The sequence below is a fragment of the Quercus lobata genome, chromosome 8, assembly GCF_001633185.2.
Source record: "Quercus lobata isolate SW786 chromosome 8, ValleyOak3.0 Primary Assembly, whole genome shotgun sequence".
Taxonomy (NCBI): Eukaryota; Viridiplantae; Streptophyta; class Magnoliopsida; order Fagales; family Fagaceae; genus Quercus; species Quercus lobata.
The window spans coordinates 41462795-41484665 of record NC_044911.1 but is presented as its reverse complement, the minus strand read 5'-3'; the positions used below and the strand labels follow the sequence as shown (position 1 = coordinate 41484665).

Below are 21871 nucleotides of genomic sequence, written 5' to 3'. Positions count from 1 at the left end.
TTGCGTGATTAGTTTTTTTCTTTTTCATTTTTTAAGATTTACATGGGCTCTTGAGTCTTGACTGGGCTGGCCGGCTGGGATAGGGGGCCCAAGTCTTTTTTTTCTTTTTCTTTTTGAAAATTTTAGCAACTAATTTTTTTTTTGGGCCCGGGCCTTAGGCCCTCACCTAGGTCCGTCCCTGACATGCATACATCTAAAACTATCATTATTCATTGAAGATGACTTCTTTTTGTGACATCCCAAGTTGATAATGATCCTGCAGATATCAAAGGCTCTTCCCATGAGTCTCAAGTCACATAATAGATGGACCATAACATAAAGAGGGTCATCTACTACTTGATATTCCAAGCCTAATTGTTTGATTCAAATTATTTCTGCTGCCGCACAGACTCGTAAGATTTAGCTAATAATCTTATCCTCTCTTCCCGGAAATATCATAATGCTTATGGTAATTAATCATCTTGCATCAAGTTCAGTACCATGTGCGAAACAATCCATAAAATTGAATGAAACGGTACTGTCACTGAGAGCTTTTTGTTTGGTTCCATGTGAGAGCAATAAAATACAAAAGAATACTCCTGTCCTTCGAGAATTTCACTTAAAGTATATATGTCAATATAAACTAAAGGAAACAAATTCAACTTTGAAAGTGTACGCTTTATTTGTTTTGAAGTAAAAAATATTTTATGGAAAATATTTTCTCATTTTCAAGTGTTTTTTCAGGTAAAATATAGTTGAACTTGTAAACAAAATTTTGTTAACAGTAAAATCCTTTATAGAAAGTTATCAATGTTTTACACTTTGAAATTTGGCAAAACAATTTCCAAAAACGCAAAGTGGCTTCCCCTCTCCCATTTGGTCACTAGATCACCGGTCCAGTAGCTGAAGACTTGGCTCCGGCAATGGTTGACGGCAGTCCAGTGTACAATGAATCCACTCCGCTTAGTCTGCTTCGACAACTAATGCCAGTTGTCTAGTGACTGGTGACTCAGCTCCTCAACCGGTGCCAACAGTTTGATGGTCAGAGACGCTGCACCAGCAACCAATGTCAATAGTCCGGTCACCTAAGATACCACTCCGACGATGATTGTCGGCAGTCTAGTCATCGAGTCACTATTCTAACTAGCGATTCAAATGGTCCACCGGACCCACGTCACCAGCCGTTTCAATGTTGAGCCGAGCCATTTGGTTTTGGTGGTTGGCTTAAAAAATTTTACTTGTAAATGTTTTACCTGTTAAAAAATTTTATATATAAAATATTTTATGTTTAAAAGTATTTTACTTCAAAACAAACAAAATATAACTTATTAAGATATCTGACTTTATCAAACTAGCTAATCATGAGGGTCCTAATCAGAACAGTCTCTGAACCACGCAGAGCAAGGTGTTGCATTAGACAATCCAAGATCTGTGTGCAAGAGACAAGACCCCTTTCTTCTATATATATCTCAAGCAACCAAGGAAGGAATCAGTGTGTCTACTCACTAATATTCATCTTCAATATTCTTAGCTAGTCAGCTCTATCATGGCTTCCACAAAACAACAACACTACGTATGCTTGGCTTTGCTTCTCATCTTGGTAGCTTGCGCTTCTCAAGCCATGTCTCACATTCTCCAAGATGAGATGTATGAGAGACATGAGCAATGGATGGCTCATTGTGGACGTATATGTTAAATATTAGCATTGATACACCATGTTGAATATACTAATATGGATGCGGAAGCGAAAGTATAAAATATAGAACACAATAACACACGAGAGTTACGTGGTTCAATCTAACGGTATACATCTACAGAGGAAACTCTAAAAGGCTACATCAATAATATATTATAGTGTAGTACAAATCCTGTATTATAATGAATCATAACATGTGTATATATAATAGACTAAACATGTGTATATATAATAGATTAAATCCTAGACTAATAGACTTTTAGTACAAGTAAGAGACTTGGCTTGCACACAAAATAGAATTAGGCTTGAGTCTATGCTAATGGGCTAATATATCTCTAACACCCCTTCTCAAACTCAAGATGGAAGTTTGATGAAATTTTGAGATTTGATAAGGTTGAGAAGATCCCTTGAATGAAATTTGGCTTTGTAACGGTAGTTTGAGTAAGGTAATGGTCTTACAATGTTGATGCGACTTCTAACGGTGGCATGACTATACCGGGAAGTTTTGACGGCAGCAGTAAGAAGCCAAAGAAGATGAACGCAACGAAAAAACATCAAGGAAGATAAAGATTACTCTTAAATATACCGCAATGACAAAAAACCATGGTCACAAGAAGGTGGCTCTGATACCATGTTAAATATTAGCATTGATACACCATGTTGATTATGCTAGTATGGATGCGGAAACCAAAATATATAGTATAAAACACAATAACACACGAGGGTTACGTGGTTTAGGCACGGAGGAAACCCTAAAGGGTTACATCAATAATATATTATAGTATAGTATAAATCCTGTATTACAATAAATCATAACATGTGTATATATAGTAGACTAAACCCTAGACTAATAGAGTTCTAGTACAAGTAGGAGACTCGGCTTGCACACAAAGTAAAATTAGGCTTGCACCTATGCTAATGGACTAATATATCTCTAACAGTGTATATAAGGACACAATTGAGAAGGAGCAACGTTACAAGATATTCAAGGAAAATGTAGCATGCATAGAATCTTTCAACAATGCTGCAAACAAGCCTTACAAACCAAGTGGTTAACTAAGGACAATGCAGTCAGTATCAAACTCTTTTTAAGGAACGCTGCTAACTAAATGTTTTATAACTCTTTTGTTTTATTTATCATCAAACTATAGGTAGTTGCTGGGCATTTTCAGTAGTAGCGGCAATGGAAGTTATTACTCAGCTAACAACTGGAAAATTAATCTCTTTATCTGAGCAAGAGTTGGTTGACTGTGACACCAGAGGTGAAAATCAAGGCTGTGAAGGGGTTCCAAGGAAAGCGCCTTCCAATTCATAAAAAAAGACAATCACGGCCTCACAACCAAAGCCAGCTACCCCTACATGGGTGTTGATGGAACCTGCAACGCTAACCAAGAAGCAAAACACACCGCCACAATTAATGGGCATGAATCTGTGCCTGCTAACAATGAAAAGGCCCTTCTGAATTCTGTTGCTAGCCAGCCGGTTTCCCGTTTCCATTGATACTGAGAGGTCGGATTTTCAATTCTATTCAAGTGGTGTCTTTACTGGAGCCTGTGGGACTAGTCTAGACCATGATGTTACTGCTGTTGGGTATGGGGTAAGTAATGGCAGGACCAAGTATTGGCTAGTGAAAAATTCATGGGGTACACAATGGGGTGAAGAGGGGTACATACGAATGCAAAGAGGTGTTGCTGCACAGGAAGACCTATGTGGCATAGCAATGCAAGCCTTTTACGCCACCGCATAAAGTTTAAAATCAAAATCAATGTCCATTACCTCATCGTAAAATAATGTGTATGCTTGTTTTTCATTTTCTAAACTATACTGCCATTGTTCATAATCTCTACTTGTGATTTGTGTATCCTTTAGTACACAGATATGTCTGTAAGACTACTCCTTGCTATGATATAATATTTTGATTAAACCTTCAGTTTCTTTTGTTAACTCAGAACTTCGCTTATATTAGAATATTGGTTAAATGATTAAATTCATTACTTTAATAGCTTAATCTTTTGAGACAATCGTAAATTTATCATGGTATTAGAACAGATGGTCCAAAATTCTAACCTTGTCTCCACTCTACCTCCTATTTAGAAATTGCATTAAATTTATCATTTTATAACAGCTTAAACTTTAGGGATAATTAGTAATTCATCAGCTTCAAATATGAGACCGTACCTCAGCGAATTATCCAACCTGACCGATGCCATAAGTTAAACGGACTTCAGCTTTCGACAATTATTAAGAGTTTCTGAAAACTGATGCAGAAAGAGAGCTGAAAACTGATGCAGAAAGAGAACATGTTGCTTGAGCTGAATCTCTGAAAGCAAGTTTTGTGGTAGAGCAGCTCAGAAAATTTTCTATGCATAAAAGAACATGTTTTATGCATGCGTAGCCTAAGGGCACTTGATTCACCAACACTTTTTCCTAGCCGGTCAAAGCAGGAAAGAAATTCACCTCTAGATAGTTCAGATACAATCATTCAGAAGAGGATCTTTATGGCTTTTGAAAAGCTAACCAATAAATAGTTTCCCCATTATTATAGCAGTGCCCTTTACACTGCATTCCAACAACTAGCTTATTATGCTCAACTGTACCATCATATTTTACAACTGACCTTATACCCTTTCAGGAGTATAATCATCTAGGACAGGAAGTATTTTCATTATTTGATTTGGGAGGGTGATCAAGGACAGGAAACTTTCATGACATCCAAAGCATCATTCACCAATAGCTTAAGAGACATGAAATACATGTACTAAGGCTGTAATGACTAATGAGGCTTGAGACAGACAAAGTCTGCTGGTATGTATATATCAAGTGTAATAACTTTCCCAAATATCTTGCAGGAAAATGAAATATATCTCTTCAGAAGTCAACATATTGTAGGAATCGAAACTCAAAGAAAGTGCCTTTTAGTTTTGCAGAACATATTTTACACTTAATGTGAGATATGTGCTTAAAATAAACCCATTCATGGAACATGCAATATGCAGTGATGTACGGTAAATTGATCTGTAGATGTTAGAAGATGCAGGGGTTGTGTTTTTCCTTTTTTGTTTGGAAAAAATGTTAATGCTTTTCCCATTTTCTGAAATTAGCTTGGGGTTTTGCATTTACTTTTCTTCCTAGGCATGTGATATTCTAAACTTCCAAGATTTTATCATGAAGTAAGCTCGGGTGTCCAACAGAATGATACAATTATGTAATGTGACAAGAACAATATAACTGAAAAAGCAAAAAGGTTTCTGCATTTGTTTTTACTAGCAATCACCTGTTATTGTTCAAGACCATTAATGTATCAGAAGTCATCTAAAACTAGAAGATGATCAAACAAAAGAGAAAATATAATAGCTGGAAATCAACTACAAACTGCAACTCTTCTAGAAGAACGTGTACAATAGCTTTGGCATACTGGAATGGTAAGCATGCAGAGAATAATAATCAATATTACCAAGAATATAAGAAGCTAGAATGTAAATACTTTTCTTATTTATCTGTTTACTAATTTTACTAGAATAAAACCTTAAATTTGTACTCCATAGTTTCCCGCCATCAACAATGACATCAAAGACTACACTATCAGTCAAATCTCTCAAATCCACTCTCTCATCATAACTCTTGCACCCTAGTGTGATACCCCAGATTTTTTGGATTAAATCAGATTGTATGAATGTGTGTGTTGCACTAGCGTATGTTGAGTCCCACATTGGGCTCATACTAGGTCAAATACGACTATATAAGTGATTACGGATAGCTAATTATAACTGGACTAAACCTTTGTTATAGCACGTCGACACAACATCCTTGTGGTTCAAACTCACACACAAATCTACACAAATATTCTAACTGCTAGAAGCTCTTTCCATGGATATAAAGCTTTTGCATCTAAAATTATATCAAGAATGGTCTTTTTAATAATGATTCTGCATCTAAACGTTTTTTGACATGAGTCTCAAGTCATGTAACATTATTGCTCCCCATTGAAGCACTATAATATAGAGAGGGTCATCTGCTACTTGATATTCCTGGCCTAATTGTTTGATTTGTTTCTGCCATACAGGCTTGGAAGATTAGCTCATAATTGGAACCTCTCTTTCCTGTAATATCATAATGCTTATGTTAATTAATAATCTTTCGTCAAGTTCAGTACCTTGTGTGAAATCATCCACATAAATGAATGAGACGGTACGGTGGAGCTTTTTGTCTGGTTCCATGTGAGAGCAATAAAATACAAAAGAATCTTCTTCGCATCTAGAACAACACTTAAAATATATGTTAATATAAACATAAGGAGACAAATTCATCTTCAAAACGTATATTAAGAAAATCGATTTTATCAAACTAGCTAATTTTGTAAGTCCTAATCAGAACAGTCTCTCAACCACGCAGGGGAGCAATTAGACAGGTACCGTTTCTATAAATATCTCAAGCAACCAGTGTGTCTACTCACTCATATTCATCCTTAATGTTCTTTGGTAGCCAGCACCATCATGGCTTCCACAAAACAACTAAACTACATATGTTTGGCTTTGCTTTTCATCTTGGTAGCTTGCACTTCTCAAGCCATGCCTCGCACTCTCCAAGATGAGATGTATGAGAAGCACGAGCAATGGATGGCTAATTATGGACGTATATATAAGGACATTATTGAGAAGGAGAAACATTACAAGATATTCAAGGAAAATGTAGCATACATAGAATCTTTCAACAATGCTGCAAACAAACCTTACAAGCTAAGTGTTAACCAATTTGCAGATCTCACAAATGAGGATTTCAAAGCCTCACGAAATAGATTCAAGGGACATGAATGCTCCACAAAGACAACATCTTTCAAATATGAAAATGTCACTGCCGTGCCTTCCACTTTAGACTGGAGAAAGAAAGGAGCCGTGACACCGATCAAGGACCAAGGACAATGTGGTCAGTATCAAACTCTTTTAGGGAACAATACTAACCAAATGTTTTCTTACTCTCTTTTCTTCTTTTTTCTTTATTTTTTTTTTTTTCAAACAACAGGTTGTTGCTGGGCATTTTCAGCAGTAGCTGCAACGGAAGGAATTACTCAGCTAACAACTGGAAAATTAATCTCTTTATCCGAGCAAGAGTTGGTTGACTGTGACACCAGTGGCGTAGATCAAGGCTGTGAAGGGGGGTTGATGGACAACGCCTTCCAATTCATCCAAGACAATCACGGCCTCACAACTGAAGCCAGCTACCCCTACACGGGTGTTGATGGAACCTGCAACACTAACCAAGAAGCAAAACACGCCGCCACAATTAATGGGCATGAAGATGTGCCTGCTAACAATGAAAACGCCCTTCTGAATGCTGTTGCTAGCCAGCCGGTTTCTGTTGCCATTGATGCTGGGGGGTCGGATTTCCAATTCTATTCAAGTGGTGTCTTTACCGGAGCCTGTGGCACTAGCCTAGACCATGGTGTTACTGCTGTTGGGTATGGGGTAACTAATGATGGGTCTAAGTATTGGCTGGTGAAGAATTCATGGGGTACACAATGGGTTGAAGAGGGGTACGTACGGATGCAAAGAAATGTTGCTGCAAAGGAAGGCCTCCGTGGCATTGCAATGCAAGCCCCTTACCCCACTGCATGAAGTTCCATGCCAGAACAAAGTATCAAATTTGATATGTAAAATATTATGTGGATGCTTGTTTCTCATACTCATTTGTTCTCAGTCTTGATTGTTCATAACCTTGGCAAGAACTAGTTTAAGGTTCATACCAGAAATGAGAATGTAAAAAAAATCAGTAATGTTTTTACTCCCAGACAATCTGGCCAGCGACATGACTTTCAAGAATATCATTTCCCTAACAACGAGAAAAAAGACAGTATCTAAAACTTCATGCATATTCAGACATTCCTCAACACATTGAGTATCCAAGAGAAGAATTTTCTTCAACTAAAGCAATAGCTAGAAGAGTGGTGAGGGACTTGGGAATTGATTCTTTCCATCATATTCCTAACCCCATAGAATGGCCAAAGACACGACTTCAATTTTTCTATGAACAATTTATAACCGAAGGAATTGGAGAACCGACACTACACTGCACTGAGTAACACTAACACATTACTAAAAATCCGAGTCCTACAACAGTAAATATAGTATATAGAGCCTTTTTTCATTTCTATCTTTTAACCTCTTTCTCCGGTTACGCCCAAAGTGTGAGGCCTGCAATCAAGTTTAGAAGGATGTTGGTGCATGATTAACGTACCTATGGACTTTGCCTAGACATACAAAAAGGAAACTACACAAATCATTGTATGGCTTTTGTAAAAACGGAAGGAAAAGTACATAATTTTTACACAACGAAGACAACTGTAGCCAAGAAAAAACACCAACAAGCCTTGGTACCAGAGATAAGACATGCAAATTTATCCTAATCACGGGCGCCATAAAAACTTTATGGATCTGTGAGAACTAGAATTCCTTTCATGAGATACATCACGAATTACATCCCTTCAAATTACTTAACATGTATCACAAAATCCAAGTCTTCCTTCTAGGTGCTTTGATTATTAAACCACAACTACCCCATTTTTCATATAACTCTCATTAAAGTTGCACATAACGATGTCTAACAAAGATAACTCAGAATAATTTAGTCACACCAAAGCTACAAGAAGTACTCACATTGCCACGTCTTTATTTCCTCACCAGTCAAATAGGAACATATAGTGGCTCTGCAAATACATCAAATAGTTCAACCAAGAAGCCTAGAATGAAAAAACTACAGCACCCCTAAATTTTAAGTCTTGACGCTCAAACCATCTCAAAAGGCATTGCTGGACATCTCAGGGTACAGATTTTTAAAGCCTTTAATTGCCAGATGCACGTAACTCGGGTCGCACAAAGTCTGCATCTGCAGGCACTGAAATGTCAACGGTAGGTCTCAGTTGGGCGCATACTCCAATGGCTCCATGCACTGGATCCGACAGGAAGTTGCTAATTAGATCCTGGTTTATGGGTACACCACTGTCCACTGCAACCAAGGCCTGCTGAGTAAGGATGTAATCAAAACGTGGAGCCCATTTCCTAGATCCCAACCGTGCTGTTGTTGAACAATTATCAACCATGAAGGAAACTCCACGAGCATGCATAAAGGGATTCAAGGAATCAACTGACTCAATCACACTTTCATTAATGATCTCGGAGTACGAGTGACCTTTCTTCCTCAATATCTCAATCTGGATTATTTAAAAATATATATTCAAAAGAAACTTGTTAGACAGCATGCAGTCAAGATTTTATTTGTAACACCATTTGCAAAACTTGTGAACCTAGCAAAGTCAAAAAAAGGAAATTAAATGTAAGGATTAACTCCTGAGACACTTGACCCAGAGAAATCCTAAGGCACCAAAGGTTACAACTAGCTTAAGTGAAAGAAACCATATCTCATACCTGGGCCATCATTAATGCCACATAAACACCAGCAGTGAAAGGATATAATGGACCTAGGTCTCCTGCAGGCCGTGCTAATCGGACACGTTCACCAACTTTCCACATCCGGGTCTGATCAATTTTACCCATTGGGAAAGCTGGTAGACCATCCTTTTCCTGTAGAAAAAAGGCATAACCAGGATCACTTTATAAAACATCGATTTGTGTTTAATGATGAACATAAACTTCATCATAGTTAGAACAGTGATCAAATTCCAAATTCAAAAATGATAGTACCACATTTTGATCAATTTTCAAATTTTGAAAATAGATGAGTAAACATACATAAAAGCGACGCCCAGCCAAGACAACACTCCGGATCTCACTACCGCTGGCCACATCTTCATAGCATTCATACAAGATGTCCATACAAGGGTAATATGAAGCACTATATGCAGTCTCAAATACCCTTTTGTCCTCTTCAGACAAGGAATTGTATACAGCCAACATGCCCTTTGGATAAAAAAAGATGAAACAATTATCAATATAGATACACATTACTGACAACACACAAACATGCAAAAGGAAAATAATGAATCCGCAATTTAAGCACTACAATCCAACCTTGGTCGAGATGGTCTTTGATATTATCCCTGTGATGCACTCAACAGTGTTCTTGTAAGCCAGATCTTCACTCATTCCATTTTCCGTGTACCTTCTAAACAAGGACTCCACGATTCCATGGACAGCACCAAGTAAAATGCCTATTTATCACAAATGCAAAGTTAAGGAACCAGTATTGAAGGAAATTGAAATCACCATAGAAGTAATCTACACTTACCACGCTCCCCAAAGATGTCACTTTTATATTCCTGCTCTAGAGTAGTGGCAAATGTGAAAGGAGAACCAAGAGCAACTGACCATCCAAGGGCAACATCTGTGGCTCTACCATCAACATCCTGCAGACACAGAATAATTAGTTAAGATGAGACAGACAGACAGACAGACAGACGGACGGACGGACTGACAGAGATAGAGAGATCACCTGGTGGACTGCAAAACTGGAATTAATCCCTGCACCATTTATTTCTTTGCCTTGGACATAAAGTCTCCTTACAGAAGGACCCATTCCCTTTGGACAGACAGCAATCACACTGATGTTTTTGGGGAAGTCAAGTCCTTCTGATTGCAAATGGCCAAGAAGAAACCCATGGGAAAGCCCAAGTATGCTGTTTGGTTTCATGTGGGAGAATATTTTCGGATAATTGTCAGCCTGTAAAATATTATAAAATTATAACCCTTTAGGAAAATACAATGACTGGAACACAATGGAACACCAAGTGCATTATTGCAAACAAAATCTTTACACATCAATTTATTTAACAACTTTCCTAATTTTTAGATTTTATGGGCTTTTGAACCAGGAAAAAAAAAACTAAAGAGGTTTATACATCAACACAGTACGTACAAACAAACAGAAATTGTGCCACAAAAAGAATAGCTGCTGAATTGACAAAGAGATCAAGTGCAAATATGCAGATATTTGATAAAGCTAACATTTGGAGCATTTAAATTATACAGATAAAGAAATGATCAAAATTTGTGACATAACATAAACTGTAACAAGATTTATCAAAAATAAAATCACATCAAATGCAGCAAATAAAATAATATTACTTTACCGACTTGACCCACCCATTGTTACAATGTTGGTAAAAGTGTTGCTCGCAGTTTAGTGCAAAGGCTTACCGAAGCCTAGGCGCACACATTTTTTAAATATAACCTCTAGGTTCAAGTCCCGGCAACAGAAAATTATTTTTATGTTACTTATCAAAAAATATATATATATATATATATATATAACCTCTAGTAAAAAGATACATAACACAGTATTTTTCCTAGTAGCTCAAATTTTACATGTTATTTCAATTTCATAAAACTTTTATATAGTAAATTTGAAAACAATCATCAATAAACAAAATGATAATATTTTGTCATAAAATTTGAACATTAACATTTTCTCTAAACTGTCTTGCACTTCATAAAAATACATCTGTGATATCCATGATCAAAATGAAGTATATGGTTAAATCAAGTAAATTTTTAAAGGCAGAGAACAAAACTGTTTGTGTAATTCAACAACTTAAGAATAGTGTTTGTATGATAAATCAATAGGTGCTCGTATTAAGTTTCAAGTGTACAATCAACTGACCTGTGCAGAATCAGAAATTAGTAGCAACACAAGATCACTGCCGGAGACAGTTTCATAAATATCGCCTAGAGTGCCACTTTCTTCAGTAAAACCAGCTGCGCGAGCTTCAGCAAAAGAACGGGAGCCCTTTCTGAGTCCAATCTGCATTAATGTAAAGAAAAATATTCATACTGAGAGATCTATTTGATGTCAAAATCATAGAGCAAATAAACTCTAAAAGAAAAGTTGAAAAATAAGAATCACCTTGACAACAATATCAGATTTTGCTTCAACAAGAGAATCCCTTAAATTCTGAGCTTGAGCAGGTCCCTAAATGTACAGAGGAGAATCAATTAAAATTAAATTCATCTTAAATAGTGATAAAAGCTTTTCACTTTCTCAGGTTACAAATAAATAAGGCCCATCAGGGATTTTAAAGAAGAATAAACACCCCCCCCCCTAATCTCTTAACTCTGCAGCATCAGAGTATATATTGTGTAGACAGCCAATCTTCTAATCTCCCACCTTTGCTTACCTCCTCTCTACTAAAATTACCAATAGCAAAAATAAAAATTTCAACTAAGATACGAACTTTCTTTTATTTCCAAACATCAGAGACAAATACCTGTTACAAATTCACAACCACAATCACAATACTGTACAAATATTGCACCCAACCAAATCCAATCAAGTGTAATACTTTAAGAGATATTGAATGAGAGTAGCAAATCACTCACTCACCTGTGAACCCCAGCCAATAACACCAATCTGCTTAATTCCCTTGAACGCTTCAGGCAACAAAGGGAACAAATCTCTTCCTCCTCTCACAATATACTGCATCCACAATTACACACAACACCACAAACTATCATTCACCAAATAATCAATAGAGAAACCTAATACATGTATTCACACACAAAACATAAATGCATAAACACAATCAAAACCAAAGATCTAATCAATTTAATGCAAATATCATACTAATTTAACATTTCGTATCTGGGTTTTTCAGATCATCCAAAAATGATGAAGTTCATAACATTTCCCTGCACTTTCCCTCACACATTTTCCCGATAAACAAACAGAGAGAGAGAGAGAGAGAGAGGTACCTCGTCATGGCCAGCAAGGTTAACTTTCTCCTTGTTGAACACCTTAGTGTCGAAATCAAGCAAAGTGGGGGCCTTGATGGCTGGAACAGACACCATTTTAGCGCCGAGAGAGGACCCAGTGGAGCCGGTAACACCAGAGGTGGCTCTGAGAGCTTTGAGGCCCTTAGAAAAGGAGGTGGCGAAGCCTAGACAGAAGGGCTTGGAAACGGGGCTTAGGGTCTTGGAGATCGACGATGAAGGGGCTGATATAGCTGCTGCTGGGGCGAACGATGAGGTAGCCGCCGACATCGAAGAAAACTCAACAAAGAGAGGCGTAGAGAGAAAGAGAGCAATGACAGCTGAGGTTATCTAAAAACAAATGAAGGGGCATGTAGGGTTTTAGCTCTTAATATATGACTATAGACAAGTTTGACTACGAGGATTTCGTTTTCGTGTGTGTTTGTGACTGTTATGCAAACTGTAATATACTAACACCCGTATCATATCATAATACACTATGCACGTGACATGAGATCCCCACACGCTTGGCGGTGCTGTTTAGGTTAGGCAAAGCAAATGTATATATTTATTTTATTAGGTAGAGCTTTTAGTTAAAGTATTTACGTGTTGTTTTTAAAATAAACACATATAGACTTATAAGTTTTAAATTCTATTTCATTATAAATAAATTTGAAGAAGTATACATAAGGCAAATAAATTCAATAAGCAAAAAGAATAAAAAGGTGTGTTTAACAGGTTATATGAAGTTGTCTTTTTTGTTGTTTTTTGGTAAAGACTATTTAAGGCAATTTTTAACAAACAAATTTAAGCCCTTACCTATAGTTGTCAAATTGTGAATCGTATCGTGAATTGTTTTTTCATTTTTATGTATCGTGTATCGTAAGATACACAAACACTACATAAAATTTATAAAACATTATACATATACATATATTTATTATAAAATTTAAACATATGCAAATAATGACTACTTTAATTATCACTTATGTTATAGTATTTGACTAAGCTAACCAAATAAACCAAATGTAAATATATTTTTAACATCCATATCCAAAAGATAAAAATATACATATCCAAATTCATTAGAGTTCAAAGTCACTACATATTATATTAGTCAAAATACTTTTTTTCCTAATCATATTCATCACTGCCTAATCAAAATCATCAAAATCATCTCCATAGTCCAAGTCAATGAAGTTATCATCTTCATCATCTTGCAAAATCATTTCATCATTGGCATCTTCTTGTACATCTTCTTCATCATCTCCAACATCCACTATCTCTTCTGGTTCTTCAACTTCAATAACTTTTTCTTTACTTTTCTTTTTGGCATTCAAATTTCTTGAACCTACAAAAATAATAACAAAAAATATATATTGTCAAAATTAGCATTTTATTCATAATATAGAAAAGAAAATTTCAATTTAATATAAATTTATACCTCTCCTTCTTTTTCTACTACATCCTTCCTCATTAACTTCAAAGCATTCATGAATGTCCATCCATGAAGTATCTTCTGGCAAGCAAGGTTCTTCCTTTTCGGTAATCCATTCATCATCAGATTCCAAATCCGATAGACAAATCGGATCATATGAGTCACCATTCTCTTCTCTCTTTATTTGTCTCAACTCCAAATTAATATTATAGTTTACAAACACCAAAGCATTCATTCTTTGTTGCTCAAGACGATTTCTTTTTTTAGTGTGTACATGATCAAAAGTACTCCAATTTCTTTTACATCCCGTTACACTACAAGTTAGGCTTAAGACATGTATAGCTAAGTTTTGAAGCTCTTTGCAATGTACTCCATAACTTTCCCACCACAATGCTATATTACCAACAAAAGAAATTGTAAAGGGCTACAATATAATTACGATAACAACAAATAAAAAGCTACATTAAAATGATGATGATAATTAATAATAATGATAATAACAATAGCACATACCTGGCTGCTTCTTTGTTCTTGTAAGTATAGTCATTTCTTTTCCAAACAAACCCTCAGCTTTATCAAATTTCTCTAATTGTAGATCAATCCTACACCTCTCCAAAGTTGTAGGACACATCCTTTCAATCACTTCATAAAGTCCAACTCTCACTTCTTCATTTGCAACAAAGTTGAGATCATAATGAAATCTATCACAGTTTTATATCTTATAAATAAATATGCATACAAAATATAAAGATAAAGATTAAAATACATAACAATTCAAATAATAAACTTACTTAGGATTGAGAAAATAAGCTGCTGCATGTAAAGGCTTATGAAGCTGAAGCTTCCATCTAGTTTCAATAATTCTCAATATAGGTCTATATCTCCTTTGCACATCATTAAAAATTTTCCGGATTTGCTCTTTTGCTCTATCCATAGCTTCATATATGTAGCCCATTGCTAGTTTTGCATCACCATCTACAAGCCTTAAAACTTTTACTAAAGGGATCACACATTTCAAGCAAAATTTAATAGCAGGCCAAAACTTTAGATCACTCAAGACAATTAATTGGACATTAATGCCATCACTTTTCTTTGCATAGGGACTCTTAGCCCATTCCTCAGATGCAAACATAGACCTTAATCCAATTTTTTGTTGATACTCTTCAAAGTTAAGTAGGCAGTGGCAAATCTTGTGACACCTTGTCTTGCCAATTCCCTCCCTTTTGTATATTTTCTCATCAAATCAAACACCCAAATATGACAATAAATAAAAATAGTGATCTTCTTTGCTTTTTTTTATAGTATTTGCATGCACAGGCAAATCACAAATGTCATGAAGCATTAAATCAATACAGTGAGCAGCACAAGGATTCCAAAAGATCTTATGTCTTTTTTCCATTAATTTTTCACCAGTTGAAACATAAGCCAAAGCACTATCTGTCACTAGTTGTACCACATTCTCCTCTCCAATTTCTTGCACCAAAGAATCAAGCAGTTGAAATAAATTTTCAACATTCTTGGAAATATCAGAGGTGTCAATAGATTTAAGAAAAACTGTTCCCTTTGGACTATTGACAAGGAAGTTTGTGATAGACCTCTCTCTATTATCCGTCCATCCATCTGATATTAAAGTGCAACCTGTTTTTTTCCACTCATTTTTATACTTATCCAATGTGAAGTGCATATTTTCTACCTCTTTTTTCAAGAAAGTCACCCTTGTTTCGTCATAAGTAGGGAGTTTCAATCCCTTGCCATAATTAGCAACTGAATCCATCATTTTCTTTTAAACAAAAGGCTCTTAACTAAATGAAAAGGTATAGCATGAGCATAAAAAAATCTACAAATAGCCAAACAAGTTGTAGTACGATCTTTCACCAAGGAAGGTAAAGTCACTTGTTTAGAATTTGATTTCCCTTTTAAGTATGCATCCATGGTTCCCTTTTTTGCATTATCACGACCAATCTTTTGTAGTTCATCTTCTTGAAGACATTCAACATCAAACTCATCATCAAGTTGCTCATTTTTTTTTTTTTTTAATGTTTTCCAAAAGTTTGGCAAAATAATTTTTAACATCTTCAGGCACCTTCAAGCATGGTTTAACTTCCTCATGTGTATGTGCCAAATGGTTTTTCATTCTTATGACTCCACCCCAATATTCATTTGAGCAATAATTACATTTAAGCTTAAGCCTACTTGTCTTATCATCATTAATACGTAGACAATGATCCCAAGTGGGATCTTTCTCCTTATTTCTTTTCCTCCTATCACCCTTTTTTTTATATACCTAAAAGCAAATATGAACACACGAATTTATAGTCAATCAACAATTTTTATGTACACAAATTAAGCATCACAGTTACACTATCACAAATTCACAGTATTAATATTAACATTACAAAATACATATATATATATATATATATTTATATAATATTTATATATAAACACTCATATACATACATTGATACATATTCAGTTATACTAAACTAATTTTTAATAAGCCACTCGGTTATATTAAACTAAATTAACTAATATAATAGGTTAATAACAATAAATAATTACAATAATTTTTTAGTATAAAAAATTAATCAAAAAATTTTATTAAGAAAAAAGAAAAACTAACCTTACACACACAGTGGACCCAACGTGAGGCAGCACTTGTTGTTGTTGTTGTTGTCTTGCTCTAGTAGCATGTGAGAGTGTGGGACTTTTGAGTTAGGACAAGGAATAAAAGAAAAAGACAAGATTGTGGTCTTTTGGAGCTTGTGGTCCCTTGATTAGAATTCTCTTGAAACTTGATGATCTAAAAGGTAAAAAGATGAAAACAAATAGAGAGGAAGCCAAAGGGGTTTTGGGAAAGTTGAGAGCTTGAGAATTGAGATACAAAGGAAAATATCAGATAAAAAACGTGTGGGTGACTGGTGCGGCTATGTGGTGTGGGTAAATCAATTTAATTGTGGTTCAATTTTTTTAGGGCTAAAAAAAAAAATTAAGAAGGCTTTTGTATTGGGCCAAACCACCAAAATAGGCCAACTTGCTTTTAAAAAAAATGGAAAAACGTTTTGGGCTAAACTTGGGCTGAAATTTTGGTTAAAAAAAACCTATTTAAGCCAATTGTTTATGTATTGTCTGATACAACCGATACATACGATACGCATAATACGTACGATACATACAACTGTATCGTCTGATTCATATGCACCTACGATACGTATCAATGATACAACACTTTTTTCAAACGATACGATACGTATCGCGTATCGTACAATACTGACAACTATGGTAGTTACTCAGTAAAAAGGGGCTACCAATTGCTTGGAGAGGTGGAGAACAGTGGGGTTGCATCGAGGTCCAACAGTACTGAGTTGAAGAACTTCTAGAAGGGTATTTAGAGTTTGCGGATTCCGAATAAAATGAAACTTTTCTGTTGGAGAGCATGCACAGAGTCCCTCCTAACCTTGGTAAATTTATATCGACAAAAAGTAGTTGACTCACCTCTGTGCAGCAGCTATGGAAGAGCAAATAAAATGGCCATCCACCCTATTTGGGATTGTGATAATGTGAAACGGTGCTGGGACCTCGACTTTAATAAATTACGAAGCCAACACCACATGTTAAGATCATTTGTAGACTTGATGTTCTTCTTAAGGCAACAAGAGGAGAATGTTGAGTTGTTCACAGCTTTAGCCTAGTCCATTTGGGGCAGGCAAAATAAATGTCATTTTAACGAGCCAAGTCTGCCACCTAAGAAGCTTCAAGCAGCAGCAGCAGCACTACTAGCAGAATTTCGAGGGAAAGCTGAAGCCAAACCTGAGAGGAAAAAAATCCAGCCTTAGCATTGGACACCACCAGAACAGGGAGTTTACAAGTCAAATTACGACGAAGCATATTTTGTGGAGGAGGAAAAAGCTGGGATCGGAGTTGTGGTAAGAAATGACTTAGGTCAGGTAATGGGCTCATTAGCAGAAAAAATAGAAATGCCTTCAACTGTGGAAATGCTTGAGGCATTGGTTGCAAGGAGAGCAATGATTTTTATGGAGGAGCTAGGCTTGAGACAGGCTATATTTGAAGGAGATTCGGAGATTGTTGTCAAAGCTTTAGTGGGTGATTTTTACCTTGCTTAAATACATTCCATTCAATTCATTTCCATTCCCTTATGATCATTTCATTCCATTTTCTTATGAACTCTCAAACGAAACATAAGGAAATGAGAGGAGAGGATGTCAACAAAACTTTTGGTTGAGAGTCTAATTTAAAATTTGTCCAATTGTTAGAATTTAAAAGACCTTAGTAAATAAAAAAAAAAATAGAAGACCAAATTAGTAATTTAATATTTTTTATGGGGTGAGATTTTATTTTATTAAAAAAAAAAGAAAAGAAGATTGACCGATTGCAATACTTTGCTTATAGGGCCTTAAGGCTGTCTTTGTGGTAACTTCAATGATTTTAATTTTTAAGCCCACAAGACTTTAGGCTCTTTGTTAGCAACTTCTCTGGGCCACTTAACTTGTATACATGAGAACTACTTCAGACGTTTGCATTGGGACAAAAGGAGGATTCTGATCCAAATCGATCCTAACCCATTTATGTAAGCGGGAGACCAATGCACAAGTAGGCCTTAAAATCGCTGGAGTTTGTTACATATGAATGATTTCTGGGCTTCTTGTCCATCATGGTCTATTGCCAATTTCTGCCACTTTTTTCTTTTTGTTTGTGCTTTTCTGAGTTATAAAACGAAGGTTAAAATATTGATTGAGTCCTCCAATTATAAGATAAAGTTTAATTTGGTCCATCAATAATTAATTGTGTCAACTTTCAATTTGATCTTAGGGTTCAAAAAGTATAAAAGGAAATTAAGGGTAGAGAAAAACAGGAAAATAAAGAAACGGCACTTTTAATTAATCAAAGAGAAAAACATATAAAATAAAAGAATATAGCTGTTACTTTAGAAAATTGATTAAAAAAAAGAAAATTCTTTATGTAAAAATTTGCCATTTTTATATGAAAATTTGTGTACAAGCAATTCAATTTAGTTACTTAGTTTATATGTTTATATTAATTTATTCTTTTTGGTTTTTATACATAATAATGGTTGTGAAATTCTCAATGACACTGTTAGTATATACATCAGTCTAGCCCATTATCTATATGTTTGTGTGTATTATGAGTTTTATTCTCCTTGGGCTTGGAGTCAAATTCATAGTTCATACTCCATTCTTGATCATATTAATGTGTAAGTGTGAGGATACATTTAGGTACAAGATAATTTTCCATTCAAGTGTATGAGTTAATAGGGATATTAATACAAAAATTTGATGCAGGAGGAAACCACATCTGTATCTTAGATTGACCGTCGTGGCATGTTATGGTGGCAGTGGTAAGAAGCATGGGCTTCATATGTGTCTAATTTTTCATTGCTGTATATCTTTTTAATGCCACATAACCTAACAGCCAACTAAATTCAATTTAAGCTTTGTAATCTATTATAAAATAAAAAATAAATTCATTTCATATCCAAAAATAAAAGGGAGAAAAATTAAAATCCTACTTTGAACACACAATGATATTTGTCTAGGAAAAGTACGATTTTTTTTAAAAGAAAAACTCAACAAATTGATTATAGGACAAAATTTTGATACAATATCTTAGGTGTTGTTTCTTAAGTTCTCTTTTTAAGATTAGGTCATATGTCTACTTAATAGAAAAAATTCACATAACAGAATTTTAAAATAGGAACCTAAGAAACAGTATGTAAATACTGTACTTAAGTCTTGCTCTTGATTATATTATTGAGTAGGCAAAATCCTACAGAAGAGTTTATTGATAGGCTTTCTTGATGATCTATTGACATTTGACAAATTGAAGATTCATAAGTCGTAGCTCTAAGTCATAGCTATGGTTTTGGTCAACTAGTAGCTCAAGGGCTTATTAATTGGTTACCATAGAGATAGAGATAAAGGGAATATATATAGCTCAAGGGCTTATTAATTGGTTACCATAGAGATAGAGATAAAGGGGGAAAAAAAAAAAATATATATATATATATATATATATACATACTTTTAACACAAGTTTTCTTTAAGGTAAACTATGATTTTGCCATTTTGGTCACTGCATTATATTTTAGAATTTAATCATGTTCCTAAAATGTAAACAATATCGGATGTGTTAATTTAATTTCTAAAATTTTGAAAACAACTTTATGTTACCCATGCTCCTACATTTTTTTTTTCCTATTAAAATGGAGATAAAAATCAACACTAGCAATTTTTTTTTGATAGGACACTAGCAATTTTTAAATATGCAAGGATTAAATTTATTCGATACATAGTTTAGGGATAAAAAACTGAACATATATAATTCAGGATTTAAATAATAATTAATCTTCTTTTTAAAGCTTTATTTTATATAAAACTTTAACCAACTAATTTTGTTTTATACTTTTATCTTCCTTCGTACAAAACTGTGGACTAAGGACCACTTTCATCCCACTAATTCATGTTCATTTGGGAACAACCCATATAGCTTTTTGTTAAAAAAAATTGTCGAAAATGTGCTAAAATATATTTATACTTTGACACAGTGAGAAAATGTGAAGTTTTATAAAATTGTACATAAAAGATAAAAGTTAAAACTTGAGAAAATAAGCTCAAGCCAAATGAACAAGGCAGAACTAAGACAATGTAATTGGGTCATTTAAACCATAGTTTTAGGAGAAAAATTGGTTTGGAATTTGGACTCTATTTTCAGGTTTTCGGTGTAAAGAAAATATACAAGAGCCCACTTTAATCCTAAGTTTAATATATTTGAAAAGTTGCTCCAGTGGAAAATTGAGGACCACCTCGAAGGTGAAAGGTGACAAGGCAGCCTGCAAGGCCAATGAAAAAGTGTGGATCAAAGTGGATCAGTGTGCATTTGTCCAAATATATAGAGCTTTTTCAGTTTTGTCACTATAATGAATTGATTTACAGTATGCTAATGTAAACATGATGGGGACCGTTAAGGGATTAATGGCTTTTTTTTTAAAAAAAAAGTGATGAGCTGCCTGGTTCATCAATATGTGTCCAACAACCACAATTGTCCATGATCTTCTATATACAAAATGCAAATTAAAAACTCAAGTAACACAGATCTCCACCAAGCAAAATGCCAAAAGTGGGGCGGCCGGGCCCTGAATGCGTTGGAAATGCCTGCAAAAGAATACATCATACTTCATTAACAAAATGAGATGGGTCGACAAATAAAATCAATCTTGGATATCATAGAATATGTAAATCAAATCTATGCTCTAATGAGGTTCCAATTGAACTTCGTGGCTCTTGAGTCTTGACTATGGAGGTTGTATATTGGGGAAGCCACCTATGTTAATTTGATGGAGGAAAGGGAATAAACAGTGTTGATCTTATAAATTATTATAGGGTTGTCATACACACCTAGCAATTATGATACATAATTTTCCTCAATATTGTAAATATTTTTAAATGTCCGTTTGAGAATAGTTTATTTAGCAGAAACTGAAAACTTTTTGCTGAAAGTACTGTAAATAAAGGTAAAAGTTAGTTGAATAGTACAGTGAAACTCATAAATAGTACCAAAAAGTACAGTGAGACCCATTAATAGTAGCAAAAATAAGCTGAAATTGCAAATAAACTGAAATTTTCAACTTGTCCCAAACGGACACTAATTGTTTGAAACAATGGCCAAGCTATAATTTTTTCTTCCAAGATCAAGCTAAATATATATATATATATATATAATTAAATCTAAATATTAATCTATTAAAATTTAAAGAATAAAATAAAATATATAAATTTTTAAATAAGACATAGTCCACACGGATAGAGTATACTGGAGTAATAGTTTTAATTAATAAAAATATGAAACTTATAAAAAAATTATAATCCAATTATATTAAATATTTTTTTAAATAATAATCTATCCAAAAAATAATAATTTAAATAATATACATCACTTTATATCCCTAAACATATCCCCCCTTAAGAATCTCCCATATATTCAAAGTTGAACAAAGTTTCTCTTCAAACTAGTTTGGAAAAAAACTTT

The 21871-nt window shown here is 34.6% G+C and overlaps 3 protein-coding genes and 1 pseudogene across 3 annotated transcripts; 2 read left to right on the top strand and 2 right to left on the bottom strand.

The window, feature by feature from the left end:
* Nucleotides 1-1525: 1525 nt before the first annotated feature.
* On the top strand, nt 1526-3422 carry LOC115956886 (annotated as a pseudogene).
* Nucleotides 3423-6053: 2631 nt separating this feature from the next.
* LOC115955585 (senescence-specific cysteine protease SAG39-like) lies at nt 6054-8013 on the top strand. The gene has a single exon (XM_031073761.1). The coding sequence runs from the start codon at nt 6169-6171 to the stop codon at nt 7285-7287; it is 1119 nt and encodes a 372-aa protein (XP_030929621.1). The 5' UTR covers nt 6054-6168; the 3' UTR covers nt 7288-8013.
* Nucleotides 8014-8202: 189 nt separating this feature from the next.
* On the bottom strand, nt 8203-12762 carry LOC115955584 (ketol-acid reductoisomerase, chloroplastic). The gene is made up of 10 exons (XM_031073760.1): nt 12373-12762; nt 12005-12097; nt 11528-11593; nt 11285-11425; nt 10118-10345; nt 9914-10031; nt 9697-9836; nt 9418-9585; nt 9094-9249; nt 8203-8879 (listed from the first exon to the last, which is right to left on the bottom strand). Exons 1-10 carry the CDS (start codon nt 12658-12660, stop codon nt 8511-8513), a joined length of 1767 nt encoding a protein of 588 aa, XP_030929620.1. The 5' UTR covers nt 12661-12762; the 3' UTR covers nt 8203-8510.
* A 761-nt stretch (nt 12763-13523) lies between these two features.
* Nucleotides 13524-15581, bottom strand: LOC115956884. The gene is made up of 5 exons (XM_031075157.1): nt 15161-15581; nt 14599-14803; nt 14321-14508; nt 13814-14200; nt 13524-13720 (listed from the first exon to the last, which is right to left on the bottom strand). Exons 1-5 carry the CDS (start codon nt 15579-15581, stop codon nt 13524-13526), a joined length of 1398 nt encoding a protein of 465 aa, XP_030931017.1.
* Nucleotides 15582-21871: the final 6290 nt, after the last annotated feature.

Excerpts from the sequence above, each read along its gene's own strand:
- LOC115955585 (XM_031073761.1), top strand. The coding sequence starts at position 6,169 with ATGGCTTCCACAAAACAACTAAACTACATATGTTTGGCTTTGCTTTTC.
- LOC115955584 (XM_031073760.1), bottom strand. The coding sequence starts at position 12,660 with ATGTCGGCGGCTACCTCATCGTTCGCCCCAGCAGCAGCTATATCAGCC. Across the intron at positions 11,426-11,527 it reads AATCTGATATTGTTGTCAAG|ATTGGACTCAGAAAGGGCTC; the intron begins GTGATTCTTATT and ends ACATTAATGCAG. Across the intron at positions 10,032-10,117 it reads CCAGTTTTGCAGTCCACCAG|GATGTTGATGGTAGAGCCAC; the intron begins GTGATCTCTCTA and ends CTGTGTCTGCAG.
- LOC115956884 (XM_031075157.1), bottom strand. The coding sequence starts at position 15,581 with ATGGATTCAGTTGCTAATTATGGCAAGGGATTGAAACTCCCTACTTAT. Across the intron at positions 14,509-14,598 it reads GCTTATTTTCTCAATCCTAA|ATTTCATTATGATCTCAACT; the intron begins GTAAGTTTATTA and ends AAACTGTGATAG. Across the intron at positions 14,201-14,320 it reads AAGAACAAAGAAGCAGCCAG|CATTGTGGTGGGAAAGTTAT; the intron begins GTATGTGCTATT and ends TTGGTAATATAG.